General features: G+C 37.7%; 1 protein-coding gene across 1 annotated transcript in view; it reads left to right on the top strand.

The window, feature by feature from the left end:
• LOC122815059 (peroxisomal succinyl-coenzyme A thioesterase-like) overlaps nt 1-19,628 on the top strand; it is a 621,446-nt gene that overhangs the window by 421,444 nt on the left and 180,374 nt on the right. The window contains exon 7 of the mRNA XM_044087303.1: nt 12,336-12,455. Coding sequence (XP_043943238.1) covers nt 12,336-12,455 — 120 coding nt within the window. The remainder of the gene's footprint in view (nt 1-12,335; nt 12,456-19,628) is intronic.

The following is a 19,628-nucleotide window of genomic DNA, read 5'->3' as shown; positions in this document are numbered from 1 at the left end:
TTCTGGACATAGTGCACCAGTTGGGTGCTCCTCAAGTAGATCTATTTGCCACCCCTCTGAACAGACGGCTTCCTCTGCTTTGTGCCAAAGTCCCATGTTGTGTGACCTGGAAGGTGGATGCTATCTCTTTTTCTTGGAAGGGAATTTTTCTTTATGCCTTCCCTCCCCTTCCTCTCACTCTAAAAAAAATCTTGTTCAAGATAAAATATGATGCTCCCAAAATCTTGCTGGTGACTCCCTTTTGGCCCAGACAGCATTGGTTCCATCTTCTCCTGCATCTTGCCAAGGGCAGTCACCACAAGTTACCTCATAGGGTGGACTTACTCACACAAGACTAGGGATCTCTCATTCATCCCCACCTGTCCACTGTTTAACTGATATTGTGGGTAATAGGGCTTTGATTCTCTACAGTACCTTTTTTCTAAGGATGTGGTTTGGGTCCTGCAGGAAGCCATGAAACCCACTGCTGGAAAGTCTTACTTATCAAAATGGAAGAGGTTTTCTTTTCTTTCTTGTAACCTGGATCCAGTTACTGTGGATGTTCCTTAGGCTCTGTCTTAGTGTGAATAGCCTGGTGCTGGGTTGGCGTATTCTTCTTTTAAAGCCCACCTTTCAGCTATCTGCTTGTCTGCCTTTAAATCCCCTGTTAGCCTATAGATTTGTAGATTTTAGGCCAAACAGTTTCTCAGAGGTGTCTTTCATATTAGACCTCCCAGGAATCCTGTCCCTCCTTCCTGGGACCTTCATTTTATTGATTCAGGCTCCTTTTGACCCTGCTTCTTCAGCCTCCATACCACATTGTTCTTGGAAGACTGTTCTTACTTTGGCCCTTACTTCTGTCAGACAGGTGTCTGAGCTGCAAACCATTATAGCTGTTCCTCCTTTTTTAGGTTTCCATAAGGAGAGGGTGTCCCTTCATACTAATCCTTTTATGCCCAAGGTATTTAATGAGTTGTCTCTTAATCATGCTATTCATTTGTTCACCCTTTTCCCTTCTCTGCAATCTGCTAGTGAGAAGGTTTTGCACACCTTGGATTTGCATAGACAACCCCTATGTTGTTTGGATAAGAGTAAACTTTCATAAATCTGAACAGCTTTTTGTTTCTTTTCTTCCTAGGTCTTTGGGTTTGGCTGTTTCCAAGCAAACAGTTTCTTTTTGGATGTCTAAAGCAATTTCCTTTTGCTATTCTTTTCATGGAACGAGCCTTCCTTCTTCTGTTGAGACTCATTCTACTAGGGTTGTTTTTTTCTTCTGGTGCTTTTTTCAAGGGATTGGATACACATTCTATTCTTGAGGCAGCTACCCGGACTTCTGTGCATATCTTTACAGGGCACTATAAGTTTGATGTGATCTCTAGGGCCACAGCTGGCTTTACCAGAGCCATTCATCATGGCTTCCTGGAGAGCCCTGTTGGCCCTTGCTCCTCAGTCTTTTTCCTGTGCTATTGCAGTCTTCCTATTGTAAAGAATACTGCAACAATGATATGGAAGGACATAGTATAGTTGTGTAATCTCTTACCATAACAATAGATGTCCTTCTCTTCACTGTTGCATTACTTGCTCCCTCCCTCCTCCCCCTGGTCCTTTTTCCTTCTGGATGTGCTTGTTACCTACTAGTATCCTTTGACTTTTGTTCCTACTGGGACTTTTCATTTCTGAGGATGGTTTGTCCACATGCCTCCTTTATGCCCAACGTCATATGGAGGGAGCATATTTGAGATGTACGGCATATGTTTTACAACCTAAAGGCTTCTATATAGTGGCCGGATGTCGGGCTGCCCTTTGCAGGGGATCCCTATTATAAAGAATATTGCAACAGTGAAGAGAAGGACATTATGGTAAGCTCTTACACAACTGTACTTTCAAAAAAGCAGCAGCATTCTTTTGTTCTTGAGGCCATCTTAAATCTTACCATTAAAGTGGTATCCTCAGAGTTTTGCCACTACATTACTTCTGCAAGGCTTTATAATAATAAAAACCTGATCAGCTGAGGAGTACTGATTTCAAGAATCCACCTTTGTCCAGGGTTAGCCACATCCTTACCCTTCTACAAAGGATGACTTGACACAACCAGTATTGACACACTTGGTATTATGTTAAATTAGATTTTTTTAACATGTTTATTAAATTATCACTTAAGACATAGGCAGACAGATATTAAGAGAAAAGAAAAATCATATTAACATTGTTTCCAATTACATACATTATGCATCACATATCTCTTCTTTTTGTAGTGTTTTTTTAATTATCATCAGTCCAACATTACACAAATTGCAGAATTTCTTCCTTCCTTTACTTATTCCTTCTTAATGTTACTCATCACGTATTGTTCACACAATTTCCATTGCTCATTCCCTTTTCTAAAGACCGGTCTTCTTTTTTTATCTTGTTTATAATATTCAGTACTTCAAATATAGGTGATTTAGACTTTGTTGAATAATTGCTTTTTTGGCAGCCAACAAAATTAAATTTAATAAGGCCTTACTATGCCTAGGCAATTCAGATCCCATGTTCCATCTCAGAAAATCATTTCCTTAGTTACAGCCATTTGGTCACCCAGTATTAGAGTGCTCTGTACAGAATTTTTACAATCTGTTAATTCATTACACTCCCAAAACACAAATTTCCAGTTACCTCATTCTTTACACTTCCAACATTTGCTATCTACCTGAGGAAAAGTTATATGAAGTGTGCTTGGGGTATAAAAATAAATATGCAGACACTTCCAGACAAAGATCCTAAACCTTCTGGACTTTGTTTCATACTTGGTCACCATGCATATGTTACCACATTTTTCTATGGTAATTTGATTTTCAAGTCTTTCTTTCCAGTTGTTTCTACCCTTCTCTGATTAATTCTTATAGTTACCATGCATTTTTTTTATATTCCTTACACATTATCCATTTTTACCAGCAACTTTTATTCCAGATTCAGCTAAAAACCCTACCAGAACAGGACTTTCATTTAAGATTCCCCTATCCCTTTCTGTGTGCCAGTACTCTATCAATCCCTGACAGGAAATGCAGTCTCTACCCTGCAGTCCAAATGTCTTTATTACCTTTCTCTCTCTCAAGCTATTTGCTCCCCAATACCTTGTTTACTTTGCCAGTTTTCTCTAGTAAATTCCAGCCCCCTTGGCTATTTTCTGTGGTCCTACTTGCAGTTATCTCTATTGGCAAAACCTCTTTTCCCCATTTTTGCAATGGTTTACTTTTAGAATACCTTCTGCTACTTTACTAATATAATGTATTGTTGTTGTTCTCCTTAAGCATCTGCATCCAAAACCCAACTCTCTTTTTACTGTTTTCTTAAATGTTCCCATTACTACTATTACAACAACCCTTTTCAGTTCGAATTATAACCTGCTGCTTGTGTTATGTATATAAGCCACTGTGTAGCTGTAAATTATCCATTCAAATCAGGTAATCCTAACAACACCTTCTTCTGTTGGAAGGATCAACTTATTCCACTTAACTCTTGTCCTGTTCCCCTCCCGGATAAATTCCTTCAACTCTGTATTAATTATTGTCCACAACTTCTCCCCTGGTTGATAAAAATATGCCTGACCCATATATAAGATTAAAGGGACTATGAACATTTTCACTGTATCTTACTATCACTTTCCATAAACAAGAGCTTCCAGTTTTTCAGTTTTGTATTATCTTTTGCTTATTCTCTTCCTACATGTTCTTAGCTACCATAACAGGAGTCTTTTTAATCCATGCTTCTAGATACTTCTTATTGTGTCCCCATAAATGTGGGTATTGCTGAAGCAATTCCTGTGTGAGTACATAACTTTTGGCTATAGTCTCTGTTTTATCTTTATTAATTTTATATCCCAAAAAACTTGAAACCGTCTCAGAATATTCCACAACACTGAGATGTCCTTTTCTGGATTTATTAATTACAAAATGATATCATCTGCAAATAAAGCCAACTTTTCTTGATTACCATACCAATTATGTCCTTGCATTTCTGAGACCCTTATTTTCTTTAACAATGGCTATAAATATAAAACAAATAAAGGGGAAAGGGGGCAACCCTGCCTGTTTCCCCTGTTCAAACACAACTTAGAGAGGAACCCTTTCACTTTAATTCTTGCTTTTGATCCTTCATTTATCCTCCTAATTAACCTTGTTACTGTATCAGGGAATGCAAATGTTTCCATTGCCCTATTTATAAAATCCCAGTTTACTCTGTTGAATGCTTTCTCTGCATCAAGACCAACTAACAGCAGTGGTATTTTTCAGGTCTATATTAGACAAATGAACATTTGAAAGCTCTACTTTCATATGGTCGACACCATATTATCGAACTTTCAAAAGTTCGAATCTCTTATTTAAAAAAAAAAAAAAAAAAAAAAAAAAAAAACTACACCAAACACCTTCCTTAACATTTTAAGGTAGGTAGCCCCCCCCCCCAAGCCCCGCTCTTTAAATATACCAACTCCGATATCACACTGTGTGTGTGTGTGTCTTTCGGCTTTTCCCGGTTAGGGGTCGCCACAGTGGAACTCCGGTCCGCTAATGATTGGCAGTAGAGTTTTCACTACAGTGCAGAAAAGGGAAATCTCATTCCGTGCTGTACGGAGATCTCAGTTACAACAATCGAACATTCAAGAATCCCGATCATATGGTGTCGACCATATGACACTCAAATTTTTGATTGTTCGAACATTCAATATAGACCCGTATTTTTCTTAATTCTGCTACCCTCTGGATCATCATTGTTCTGTTAAGATTGTCAAATGTTTGCCTCCCCTCCAAAAAACCACATTGGTCCATGTTTATCAGTTTTGGCAACATTTTTTGCCTTTTTTTAGATAGTGTAGGCATAAACTCTTTATAATTATCTTTTAAAATTGAAATGTGTCTGTATATAACTGGGTCTGATGGTTCTTTACCTTCCTTGGGTAATACAGCCATCATATATTTCTTCCAAGATGCTGGTGCTTCCTTCTCCTTTTAAAATACTGTTAAACAAAATATTCCAGATCTTTATCACTTTCTTCCCTCCTAACTTCCAAATTTCACAGGAATTTCTGAAGATTGATTATACATCACCATTTTTATCTTATCTTCTGTCTTAACTTTTAGTTTTTGAACCTCATCTGCTTCTATCCTTGGCACAGTTAAGTCTTCCATAAATATTTCTGTTTGTGCTCTTCATTGATTTCCACGTCTCTACCTTGCACGCATTTTCATAAAATTTCCAAAGTATCCCTAAAACTTCTACATGATCTCTGGTTATCTTTTTTCTTGTAATAGGTTCCCTAAATTTGGCAACAACCCTTTCTTCTTTCTGTTGCCTAAGTAGATGTGCTAAAAGCTTTTGCACTCTGGAGTTATTATCAAAAAATAGTTGCTTACCAGCAATCTTTCTAAACTTGGGCATATTATCCAGATATTCCCTTATTTCTCCTTAAGCACTCTGCATTTGTGCCTGTTCTTGTGTAGCGAGTTTCCCCTTATTCTGCAATACTTTGCCAACCCCTCTAAGTAATTCCTATTACTTCTTAACCATCTCTCTCTTATTTCTGCATTTTTAAACTCCATTTTCATTTTATCCAACTCGCTAGTTATAACTTTTGAAGATATTTCTAACTTCCCTAATAACTGTTGAATTATTTCCACTTACCCATCTGTTAAATTCCTCTTTTTTTTTTTTTTTTTAACAGGTAGGTGGGAAAGCACCTCTCTCATATTTACTTCATTGCCTTGTACTTTTAGCATAGTTTTATTGGTGCTTGATCTGTAATTGTAATTGGATGTGTGTTGAAGCTTTCAGTTAAATGAAGTTGTTCCTGTGAAATCTAATTTCTGTCTAGTCTAACCCGTATTGTATCTTTGGAAATACTATGTAAATTTTGTATGAATTTTTGCTACTGAATTCACATCTTCCATGCCAAATATTTTCATGTATGTCTTCAGAAATCAACCCCTTTGTTGTATTTCCTTTTTCTAGGTTCCTGTGGTCTCACTATTGCAAATCAAATTCTAGTTCCCACCTCAAAGTAATATTCTCTGCTGAAAACTGATTATTTCTCCAAAAAAGTTCCTAAGTTCCATAATAGCATTTTTGATGGAATATAAATACATGCTACTCCCTTGCCAGTAGCTCATTACTACCACAAATCTAAGTGTGTTATCTCCCCCCCCCCTATCATTGTTGGAACTCCTATAGCAATTAGTGTAATTACTCCCCTCTTCCTTTGTCCCTGATGTTCTGCTAAGTATCCATCTTTAAATAATTTCTATGTCAAATGCACATGTTCATTTCTTTCTAAAATGTCTCCTGCAGCATTACTGTTTGCAGTCTGCATTCCATAATATCATTCAATACTCTTTCCTTTTTATCTATACCTGTAAGGTCATTTATGTTTCAGAGTAGTATGGATAGCTTAGTCATTATGATAAAAACCTATTGTTCCCATCTATTATATATACATCATAGTTTTTTTGAATGTGTATTACCAATTTTTGTGTTGCTTATGTAAACTAATGTTTGGCAGGCTGATCTTTTGTACAACTGTTTATTCTCATCTCTATTTGAACGTGTGAATAATTTTTCAACATTTTTTGTTTTAATGAAAACCCTCAAACACTTCCATCCTTTGTTAACTTAGAAAAAACGATCAAAACTGTGTACATCTTCAAAACATGAAGTTTTACCCTCCAGATTTAACTATTGTCCCAAAGTCTGTCTATGAACCTTACTATCAGAAGAATGAGAAGAACAACCCTGCTGGTTGCGGGCTCACTTTTTTGGATAAACCTTTTTTTATTTCCTCCCTAGCCTGTTCTGCATAAAAAAAAATTAGTTTGATCTTTCAGGTAAAAAATAACTCTGAAGACAACTGGATATAGTAGCTTGAATCTCACAGCTACCTCTCAACATTCCCTGATAGCTGAGATAAATGTGCTTGTCTTCATCCTGGTGTACAGTGAATATTAAGTTTCTACTAACTGCTGTCTCCAATACTTCGCCCTTCTGCCACAGTTTTATCAGTATCAGTTTTTTCTGCTGTTATAATTGCATCTTTACTAAGATCTTGGCTGCTTTGTCATGGCCAGGTTTGGAGCATACACTTGATGTACCCTTTTAGTTAACACCAGTCATTTTGCTAATTTGTGCTTTCATAAAATTAGTACAGTCTGTTTCTTCCATGCTCTCTGGTACAGCAGCAAATCTCAGGGTTTCTCTGCACGGTCTGTCTTATAACTACATTTTTTTTTTAAATTTATCTTCTCGAGAAGCCTCACACTCAGCCAGCTTTTTCTTAATTTCAACCTGTGACTTTTTTGCAGTGTTATCAGTTCATCTGAAAAGCTGAATTAAACCTTTTTCTATTTTTTCAGGTTTTGTTATTTGAGTTTATGTATTCCTTCACTATTTCACTTATTTTAATCACTTCTAAGTAGATTTGATGTATTTTTTCTTTTAAATTACTGGAAGCCGTCTCTTGAAAAAAGCTGAAGGTTGAGCTGCTTTTGCTGAACAGCTACAGAATCACTCTCGGGACAGTGTTTTCTTTTCACATTCTCTGGTTGATTTTCTTACAGATTTTCCAGATTTCTTCTTTGTAGGCATCCAAGTGGTATATTTACTAACCAGTTACTGTACTTTATCCAAAAACAGTTTCATTGACACTCCTTCATAGGTTCATAAGTGTATACTAGGCTAACAACCAGTAGGGCCTTTAAATGGTTAGCTGTGCAAACCAGCTGTGATCCAAAAATTTGATTTATATGGGGGGGGGGGGGGGGTGATTTACTGACTGCGTCTGTCCATAAGAGACGTATGTGCCAGACTAGGGGTGAATTTCCGATTACCCATGCCACTGGTCCAAGTTGCACTTAAATAGTGTTAGGGAGGAGCAATGCTTCACCTGGATGGGCAGCCTATTACAGAGAATGGGAATTCTCTGAGAAATATAGCTGTCTGTCCAGGATGTCCTATTTATATCAAAGCAAAATGTAGGTCTTTTGATCTAGTAGTACTGATGCTGCTTGTTTTGTGGATGTGCAAAAGGTATATCAAAACAGAGTCCAGAGATGCCTTGTACACTAGGCAAAGATCACCTCACAGTAGTTTGCATGATACAGCGTAACAAGACAAGGCTTTAAGGCAACCAGGGTAGGACATTTTGTTTCCTCCCTTTATCCTTTTTGTAAGGAACCATTGTGGATGTACTAGTTGCTGCATGGGTCTGGTTAGGTACATACCAAAGGGGACATTGTATTCTACATGGGTCTGATGAGGGGAGAGTACTGTGGTACAATGATCTGTATGGACCTAGATGCCATGCCCTTGTTTATAAGTTGAACAACAAAGAAGGATTTTCTTACCACCTTGAACAGATGTTGGTCTATGACTAGTAAATCAACCTTTAGGGGTGTTTTATTAATGACATAGTAACCCAGGGTGCAAATAAACCCACAAAAAACTGCAACCAAGGAGAACAGTCCACTCTCGTTTATTAAGTGTTTTTTTGTCCTTCTTAATGGTAAGGACTTCTTCAGATAAACATGTACACACAGTTACTGTTTAAAACAAATGGGCTTGTAGTCACATGACAAACAATCAACCAACAAAATTCCCTTTCCTCACCAAACACAAATTAACCCTTTCATTCACCTTTTAAACATGCAAGTGCTACTTGCTTTGTTAAAATGTATTATACTTTTCTTATCTAGAAAGACTCAACAATTTTAACACACATAAAATTGAAGTAATCTCATTCAAACCTGGATGCTGGCATGCATTAACACAAATTTGCCACAATAACTCCAAATTTTTTTAATAATAATGGAAAAGGACCCCCCCCACCCCCCCCCCACCCCCACATAGTCAATCACTCTGAACCTGAAACTGTGAGTTGGGTTTTGGGTGATGTCTGGCTAGAGCGTTTTCCTGTTTGGCCTTCCTTATACTATATATAATGCTCATACATACGGTCTTTTAACTTTCTCTCAGTTTTCCCAATGTAATACGTTGGGCATGACATATACTGTGCCAAATATACAATCATTTTTGAATTACAGTTGTATTTCTTGTCCACAGTAAACTTTTTATTCCTCAGCCAAAATGGTACGCCCTCCTCAACATGTTTACAATAAGGGCATATACCACATTTATACATCCCCAGATACCTCACTAGACCAGGACCTTGGTTGTATTCCAACAAGTTTTCTAAGTTTTTACTTCTTTTGAAGATGATTTTTGGGTGGTCTGGTAGTTTATGTTTATTGATGTGCCATTTGTTTTAAACAGTTACTGTGTGTACATGTTTATCTGAAGAAGTTCTTACTATTAAGAAGGACAAAAAGCACTTAATAAATGAGAGTGGACTGTTGTCCTTGGTTGCTGTTTTTTGTGGATTTATTTGCAGTTTGTTCTACAATTTCTTCATTTTATAGTTACCCAGGGTACTATAATGCATTTCTTCCATGTCTTTGGCACCAAGCTTCTGTCTGTGTTAGACCTTCCTGAAGGGTGTTCTCATTTTGGGAAGATTCAGTGACTGCTCCCAGTTTGCAGTCATCTGCAAACTTGGTCAGCCGGAGGCCTTTGACATTGGTTTTGACCTCTGAGAAGTAGATGCAAAAGAGGAGCAGGTCTGTCACAGAGCCCTGATGGACATGACGGGTCACCATGGTCTTTGGAAGTGGCTTCACAGATCCTAACATCTTGGGTCCTATATGTGAACCAGCTAACTAATTAGTGTGGTATAAAGGGGTTTATACCTAATTCTATAAGTTTGTTGACAATGCTTTAGCCAGTTCTAGGTAAGCAATATGCACCACTTTCTCCTTATCCATTACCTTAGTGACCTTTTCAAAGAAGTCCACCAGGTTCAGTAAGCATGACCTTCCTTTGACAAAGCCAAACTGGGATGGATCCACTGTCGAGGTCTCCCATGTCCTTTCTGATAATTTTCATGATAATTCTTTCCATGGCTTTGTAAATAAGACTAGTCATACTGATGGGTCTGTAGTTTCCAGGACCTGTTTAAGGTCCTTTCTTATGAAGGAGAATGATCATTGCAGATCTTCAGTCTTGTGGCACAAAGTCTGCTTTAAGACTGTGGTTAAATAGTGACTGCAGGGGTCCTAAAAGTCATATTTTAGCTGTTCAGGGGAATCCCAGGATGTTGTCAGAGCATATTGAGGCTGTGTTCTTTGCTTTAAAATAGCATCCAGCATTCTAGATTCATATGTGAATACTAGCCTAACTGCCATGAAGGGGTCACTTTAACCTTAGTCAGTGACCTGATGTCCGAATCAGACCTTGTTCCTTGTGATTATAAGGCAAAGACCTTGGCTATTATGCCAAATCCACTAGATAGAAAATAATTGAACCTGGGCCTTGAAGGTGAAAACACCATATCAAAACCATTAGACTACTAGGATCCTTTTTTTCTCATTTTCTGTTTTCGCACAGGGTGAGATGACGTTAAGCTATTGATCGGTGTATGGCCATCGTGGAAGTCCATGTTAAGTGTAATTTTATATCGGGACTTTATATACATGATTCTTCATATTTTCATAAATTAAAAAAAAACAGGTGTGTGTGTATGTATGTATGTATGTATATATATATATATATATATATATATATATATATATATATATATATATATATATATATATATATATCCAAAATAGATATGTAGATATAGTAGTTGTAATATGTTGGCTCTGAAACTGTGTAATTTGTCATTAAATTTTTTTATGCAGTATGTGGGAATATTCACATTAGTAGGTAGCGAGGCGATAATTTGTATTAGTTAACAAAATATTAATTAGCAATAAATGTTGTAGGAAGGGATGCTGCCTGAAAGCAGCAGACTAAGAAATTTCTTCCTTACTGATGGAACATCTAAAAGAAGACCATGAGCATATGAATTGAGTGCCCAGTTAGGCCTACCTGTGGATTACAAGTGTAGAAGAACTTTCACTGAGAACTGAAGTTTGGGCCTGGGTAAGGGGTCTGCAGCCTTTTACTTCTTATAGTTGTATGAAAAGCTTATTTCCCAGAAGATTATATGAACTGAACATTCAGAGTGAGAAAGTAACTAAAGGTATAGTTTACTTTTACTTGTTACTGAGTGGGCTGATATTTTTTTGTCATATGTTCTGTCTTAGGTGTTTTCTTGGACTTGTGTGTTATATAGCAGGGATGCTAATAATCTAGCTACAGTGATTTACTTTTCATGATGCACATCTTTCTAGAGACGTTTCAGTTGAAATGCACCCTTCATTGTAGTTGCATCTCATTCTCTGTGTCTGTTTTGTGTATGAAACCTTCGTATGTAACACACTTTACTTTGTCTTTCTTAATATTTGTTTCTTGTCGTAAACATCTACTTTAAAATCACACATCCACACAATTTTTTTGCTTATCACCAACAGAAAGCGTAGACCATTTTCTTTCCAGCAAAGCTTCCTTTCTACTTAGTCTGCAGATTGTCTCCCACCAGCAAGGCCTTCTTTCTATTTTGGCCTTAAACTTCTTATCAACACTGCCTCACTTCAGGGTGTGCTCACCACTGGGCATAAACAACTTGCTTGTTTCCCATTCATGGTTTACTTGCTTTTCAGCTACAACACATAACATTTGTTATTTATATTCCGAGTTGGCAGTCTGTAACTTGTTCATCTGAATTGCATTGTATATATGTTTTAAAGCATGTTGTACAAGACCTAGCTTCACGTATTTGTGTAGTAGTGCAGCTGTATTCTCCCTTCTGGGTTGTGATAAGGAGCGTCTGTGATGGATTAGTCTACTTTCCCTGCTAACAAATGAACTCGGAAATAAAGAGCACTTGCAACAACTAAAGAAATATGTCTTCATAGGATGATTTTTTTATGAATAAACATCTTACAGCAGAGCTTCCTATGAGTACTGGTGATGGGACCACTCCAATCATGAGCAGATAGGTAAGTCTGAATAACCTTCAGAAGCAGCGAAGGAAGGATATAGTCAAAGCATGCAGAGGCCTTCACATTTTATTTGGAAAGCAAAACAGTACTGGGCTGGCCATACTGACCCACTATTAATGTCTTACTTGTATTATTATTGTTGTTGATGTTATTTACAGTTTATTTTTGTTCTTATTATTAATCAATTATGTGGCACATTCGACCAGTGCATTTTAGGGGAAGGGACCAGACCAGAATTTACAGGGAATTTTTTCCCTAGCAGTGTGCAATTTCAGTCCTCTATACTGTAGTGGATATTTATCTAAGTTTTAGTTCCACAGGTTAGCATGTGTACTTTGCCATTCTCTGTGCACTTCAAGAATTAATCGTATGTCGCCTTTCTTTTTGCAGAAGGCATTCAACTTTTTGAAGAGCCACCCACAAGTGTCTAGTGACAGGATTGCTATTGCAGGTCTTTCTTTTGGGCTAACTATTGTTCTTCTCATGGCTGCTGAGCTCCCAAACATCAATGTGAGTATTTTTTTCTGTTAATGGTGATTTGCACTTGTGTGGAGTCATTTCTTGGTGTTTAGTCCACTTTTTTATATATATAAATGTGTGTGTATTATACAATAGTACTGCAGTAGTTACCACATGTGATTGGTACAATGTGGAAGCAATGCCCCTTTACACTGCTGGCAAGCCCTGTAGATGTCCCACTTAGCAAGTCTAGTAAGCAAGTGTTTTTCATGCACAGTTTACTGCAGGAATGGGTTTATGTACCACTGTAACATTATGACTTTTTTACATCTCATTTAGTACAATGCCATGTTTACTATGGTCTGTTCTGCTTCACAGGCTATACCTTGAGCACTTTGCTCTCGTATCTCTGCTGTAGTCGTGGCTATGTTGCCATTGCGTTGTTACCACACTGCAGCACAGCTTAAGTTCTTGACCTTGGAATGTGGTCACTGCATTCATTTGCATAGGAACTTCATACCACAGATCTTTGTGGTGCACTACAGCGCTCTGCTTAGACACAGCTTTTCTGCTTGTGGATTGCATAGGCCTCTGATGTGGGCTTTCATCTGCGCACAAGTATTATGCATTGCAGTTGAGTTTATAAATCTTGCATGGTATATTGTAATAAATAGAATATTTTGCTTATTACCTAGCCATCAAATGACTATCACGAGTGGAACTGATGATGCAGTTAAAACAAATTTTAGCAGTTGCATAAAGTAACATATTTGTCATTCCTTAAAATATGTATCTTCAGAACTGTTCATTCTTTTTTTTTTCCCAAAGGAATTTATCACAGGGCAAAGTATTTATGTGAGAGATATGATTGTTTATGGCAGAAAATAAATACTTATTTGTGTCATAATTACTCATTTTTGTCTCGTAGCATAATATATAAATACTTTCTTTGCATTTCATGGTTTAAATCTGTATTTAATTTGGATGTTGGAAAAAGAAAGAAGAGTATGGTATAAGAATGTAAAGATAAAAATTTACTATGTAAACCATGGGAAAAATCTAACATGAAAAAAACGAAAGCTATAAAAATAAGCAAATGGTGTAATCAGAAAGTAGAATGTAAAGATTTTTGTGGAAACTGGTAATAGATAAATTACCGGTAAAATATAAAAAGAAAAGTGCTAAAATATGTTTACATTTTCCAGGAGAAGAAACTACAGAACATGTGTTTTTGCAATGTACGCAGTTTTCCTCATAACTTTTTACTCTTTTAAAGAAGATTTTTTCGAAGATATAAAAGAAGTGGATGCAAAATTAATTCTCAGTGACCTGCTTAAATCCTATTTATTGTCCTGGGGAGATGCACTCTCTTCCAGTAAGCAGTGAGCATTAGGCATATAAACCAATTCTGGAGGACCTGCCAACCAATCACATGATGCAGCACATTCAGTCATGCATGCTGCACACATACTTAATTGTCCGTTTACTTCAATCTGAACACACCCAGTGGTAGGTCATTGGGATATGGAAGGAAACTGGAGTACACACCAAAGCCCAGATGAGTACAGAGAGGACCTGAGCACTCAAACTGGGAATGAAACCAGAGTACTGTGAAGTAGCAACAAATTGGTATAGCACGATGCCAACAGAATGTAATGCTTCCAACAAAAAAAAAATAGAATTATTTGGAACATATGTTAGTAATGTTTCCATTGCAAGCCATATTTTAATGTCTTGTCATGTCATAATATACTCATCAGTAAAAAAAACAACAAATAACTGGAAGTTGTTGTATAAAGCATCCTTATACATATAGATGCCTATATTGACTACCTAAATATGCCATAATGTTTTATTTATTTAGTATTTCTTAAGTGGGTAAATAGATTGGTCTAATGAAGACTGGCAGCTGTAAAATTTATACAAAGTGTGTTTTATAGAGCATTTTTATCATATACTTAACATGAGTAGCATTGTCGCCTCACAGAAAGACATTGTCCTGTTCAATTCTCAGAGCGTCTTCTGTGTGGAAACATGCGTGAATGGGTGTACTTTCGTTGAAGGTTGTGCGTCAGGGCCAGCAACTCGGCATGTAAAAATCTGCCAATCATTAGCGGACTGGAGTTCCGCTGTGGCGACCCCTAACCGGGAAAGCCGAAAGACACAACAACAACTTAACATGGGTTCCATAGGTTAGTTCAAGCAGTTGAAATGCACAACTCTCAATAGTAAAAATTTAAGTGCAGTTGCTGAAAAATGTACTAAATCCAAAATTATTGTGTCAAACAATTTCCCCTTCTCCAAAGTACAATGATTTTGGATTTAATGTAAGTAGTGGAGGAAGTGCGGGAAGAAATGCTTTTAATGTGTGACAGTGAAAGAAAAGAAGAGATAGAAAGTGCAACATGTCATCAAATTGTTGGAACTGCACTACCTAAGTAATAGGTAGATGGGTGTATATATATTCTTCAAATACTCAAACATTAAACTCTTCCAGGCAGATATGACAAGATTCAGGCTGTTTGGAATGATAATATACGAATTAATTAAAATAGTATTACTTAAAGCACTTGTCAACTTGATTCCATGATCACAAGTTAAACTGCTCTTGTTTGTGATTCCTGTGGGAAGAATTGTATCACCAAAAGAAAGAATCCTGACTTGAGAACAATTTGAAATATTAATCCAGCAAGTGTGTGGAAGGGAGTTAGACATAACATTTCATACGACAGCACCCTTATTCAAGATCAGTAATGACCTGAGTGAATGTTATTGGTGGAATGAATGTGTAATGAACTAAAAAGTAATACTTTTAAAGTTTACTTAATTCACCCAGGTAATACTGAAACAACAAATTATAACTGAAAAGTATAAACAGGCAGACATCTTACATCCACTAAACCCTTTACCTTTCTATCCCTTTTTCTTCCTGACTAATCTATATTGCTATTCTCTTATCTTTTTTTTTTTTATTTATTATATTTTTTCTTGTGCTTTCTTATGTTAAGCTAGACTTTCAAACTTGAAGCAAATAATTTTGAGAACATTTTATTGTATCACATTGAATAGTGTTTATAGACGAGGTGTCATGAGCATGTTTTCTTCTAAGAAGGCCAACTTCTTTCCAAAAGTGTTTGGGGAATGTAAAAGGATAATTTGTTTCTTTATTTGGAGATTTATTTTGTGCCTTCTGATGGACTTATTGGCTAGGTTATGTAAGGCTATAAAGGAGTTGTGGTTGTCTGTTTTGGGGACTTGTTTCCATGTCTGCCATGCTTCTTCATTAGAGTTGAAAGATGTTTGCGTTCACTGGATAGCTATTCAGTTTTAGTTGGTTTATAAAGCCTGTGGATATGTGGGAAGAATCTGATTGCAGCTTGAGTAGAAAGTTGTGAACATCTGTGAATTAGTCCTCCAGGTGCTTGAGATTCTCTTGGATGTCATAAATACTGCTGTTAAGATTCTTCCTTAAAGCAGGGCAGCAGTATTTGTTTTAGGGTGCTTACTAACAGTATATTGCCCAAGGGAGAACATATTGTAGTAATATAAAAACTTTTCCCATCCATCATTTGGTTATGAATTAGAAATTGTAGGTAAGGATACAGTGAATATTAATCACCTATTGGATGCTACTTGTATGTACTTAATAGTGATGTTTGTTGCATCATTTTTTACTTTTTTTTTTTTTTTACTATAGAATTGCTGATTAGAAAAACTAAAAATAGACCTGACGGTGCTAGATTTATATGGCATTTCTTGCTATGTGTATATGGGACCTATACTATAGATATATGGGACTCATGCTAACAGAGGCGGGTCTTCAATTTGAGGCAGCCATTAACCTGAGAAAGATTTGATTGCTAAGTAATAATCGATTGGATAATGACCAATAGCACTGAATAGCAGCCTAAATTCTATGCCATTAAAAGGTTTGCTGTCACAGCCAAGAACATTGTTCATTGCACTTATGTAATTTGAACTCACTTCAGCTTTAAGACTTACATAAAACATTTGCAACTTTGTCTAGCAGAAATAAAGATCATTAGCAAGAGAACATATGAGTTTAGAAGATTGGAAAAAGAAACTGAAGTGTTTATGAAACAGACAAGCCTGCATCATAAGGCTTTAAAGAAAAGCATCAGTTAAATAGAAAAAAGGAGCAATATTAGGATGGGTGGGAAATGTGTAATTCTTAGAATGGAGAAAGAGAGAGAGAGTAAACAGTATATGAAAACATGCTGGAGGGATATGTTCCTGACCCAGAGACTCGCCATACTCTGGAATAGAATGCCCATACATGTCAAGCAGAGCGCCTCATTGACCCTCTTCAAAAGGAACCTTGATGATTGGATGGGAGACCCTGGGGATCATGTCAGTCGCCCTGCTAGACAGGGGTCCAGAGAAGTAAATATTGTGGGAAGAAATATCCAGGGAATTGTTATGGCTAGGCTTGTATAGGCCTTAGGGCCGATAGCCTAGTACCAACCTATGAAGTTAAAAAGGCTAAAAATAAAGCTCACATTAAACACACGCACCACACACGCACAAACACACAAAAATGAGTTTTTAACCGATACATATCCGTATAGAACTGTAATTGAAAGGTGCTGGTTGGAATGTGGAAAATGAACATTAGTTATAATAGTACAGGAAAAGAAAATAGCTGTCCAGTAAATCTTTATAGGTTCATAGGTATATACTAGGCTAAAAACCACCAGTACCTTCATAAGCCTAGCCGTGTAGTCCAACTGAGTTTTGTACCCTTGTATCTTGGTTATCTATTAGGAAGGGGTTATGTTAGCTTGGACGTGACTAATGGCGTTGTGTGTGGGAGGTATGTTAGGTGATATTGTACTTGTCTGCCTCTGTCCATTAGAGACATGGGGCCAAACCAGGGGTGAATTTACAGTTTCCCATCCAGTGGTCAAGGTTATGTTTGAATAGTGTCAGGGATGAACTTTGCTTCACATGGATGGGAGTGTATTCCACAGTGCGGGGGGGGGGGGGTCCTTTGAGACACATATTGGTCTCACCAGCATTTTCCAGTGGTTCTGATGCTGTTTGCTTTGCAGGTGTGCAAAAAGTCTGTCAGATCTGGATCTGAGGATTCCTTGTATGCCAGGCATAGATCATCTGTCTCACAGTAAACTGTAGGGAACAGAGTATAGAGATATGGTTTTAAGCTGATCCATATAGGACAGTGTGTTTATGCCCTGGATTGTCTGGGTAAGGAACCTTTCTGGTCATTCCATCTGTTGCATATGTCTGGTCAGGTACAAATCGAAGGGAGCATTGCAGTCAGTGAAGAGTCTGATAAGGGCCAAATAAAGTGGTGCTATGACTTCTTTGAACATGGATGCCATGGCCTTACTTATAACTTTGGCTACATAGAGTGATTTTCTTACTACCTTGGATACATACTGGTCCAAGGCCAGATTACTGTCTACATATGTTGCCAGATCCCTGACTACAAGGTCAACTCTTGGGGGTGTCTTATCAATGGAGTAACAGGCCATGGTGGAAGTTTTCTCAAAAGGCACTATAATGCATTTCTTGTTAGTGAGTTTTAATCTGTGTCTTTGGCACCAGTCGTTTGTCTGTGTTAGACCCAATTGTAAGATATTTGTGTCATGGGGGAAATTTATGAATGCTCCCAATTTGCAGTCATCTGCAAACTTGGTCATCCAAAGGTCCCTGACATTAGCTTTTACCTCCAAGTAATAGATGCCAGATATGAGTGGTCTCAGCATGGAGCCCTGAGGTACCCCACTTGTGACTGGTCTCTTAGTGGAGATGGTCTCACTAATCCTGACTTTCTGGATCCTGACTTTAAGCCAGCTGACAATGCAGTGAGTTATTTAGGGGTTTGTACCCAATTCGGTGAGTTTGTCAATTGGGTATACCCCAGTGAGTATTGTCTAGGGGGGCGGTATGCACCATTTTGTCATCATCCATTGCCTTGGTGACCTTCTCAAAAACATCCACTAGGTTTAGTAGGCATGACCTTCACTTGACAAAGCCGTACTGAGTTAGGTCCAGTGTTTGAGGTTGCCTATATCTTTGTTGATAATTTTCAGGATAACGGACTAATGAGTCTGTAGTTTACGGGGTTGGTAAATGGTTCACCCTTATGAAGTGGGATAATTGCTGCAGTCCTTCATTCTCATGGTACAAAGCCTGTTCTTTTTATTTTTTTAATTTATTTATTTTTTTGAGGCTATAGTTGAAGTGACTCAAGTGGTCCTGATAGGTCATGTTTCATATAATTTAGAAGGCATCCCGGGATATTGTAAGGGCACACTGAGGCAGTGTTTTTGGCATTAGCAACCACCACCAGGACCTGCTAGTTGAGAGGGGTTATGCTAATAGGTATTCTATGGGGGGGGGGTGATGTTTGAGCTGAATTTGTCAGCTCGTGAATTCACTGTCGCTCTGCTCAGTGAAGTTGGCAGCATTGACCACCAGTTTGGCACACTGCTGTGTGCTTCCTGTGAGGTTCTCTAAGAAGTCTACCAGTTTAAGTGGACAAGACCTTCCTTTTACAAAGCCAAACTGGGATAGGTCCAGTGTCTGTAGGCTGCCATTGTCTATCGTTTCCAAATTAATTCATCCCATGACTTTGCCTATTAGACTCTTCAGACTGAAGAGTCTGTTGCTGAGCCACCCCTGTGAAGAGGTTTGACAGTTGCAATCGTACATTCACTTGATATATAACCTGTTTTGAAGCTGTAATTGAAAACTCCTTCAAGTGGTCCTGAAATGTCATACTTTAAGCCGTTTTAGAAAGCATCCCGAAATATTAATGGGGCACATTGAGGCAGTGTCTTTGTCTTTAGCAAGCACTGCTTAGACCTGCTGATAGTTGGAGGGGGGATGCTAGAATGTATTTCACATAGCTTCTTCGTCAGTGTTCGAAAAAAGGTAACACACAGCAGTGTGCTGAATTGGTAGGAAGTAGCTCCAATTTCACTGAGCAGAGGGATGGAGCGAATCTGCTGGCTGACTAATTCATTTCAAACTGTACTATTCTGAAGGGTGAGTACTATTCTGAAGGGTGAAGTTGGAACTGAATTTGTCAGCCAGAAGATTCTCTGTCCCTTTGCTCAGTAAAAGTGGTGCTACTTCCCACCAGTTGAGCACACTACTGTGTGTTACCTTTAATGTTTCAAACATAGCTGAAGAAGGCCTTGTGATTGTCCTTAGCCTAAGAAACTATCCTCATCT

Source organism: Protopterus annectens, chromosome 11.part0 (assembly GCF_019279795.1).
Source record: "Protopterus annectens isolate FY-2018-M chromosome 11.part0, PAN1.0, whole genome shotgun sequence".
NCBI classification, from domain to species: Eukaryota; Metazoa; Chordata; order Ceratodontiformes; family Protopteridae; genus Protopterus; species Protopterus annectens.
Note: the sequence above shows the minus strand (reverse complement) of the source record. Positions and strands in the feature narration are given on the sequence as shown.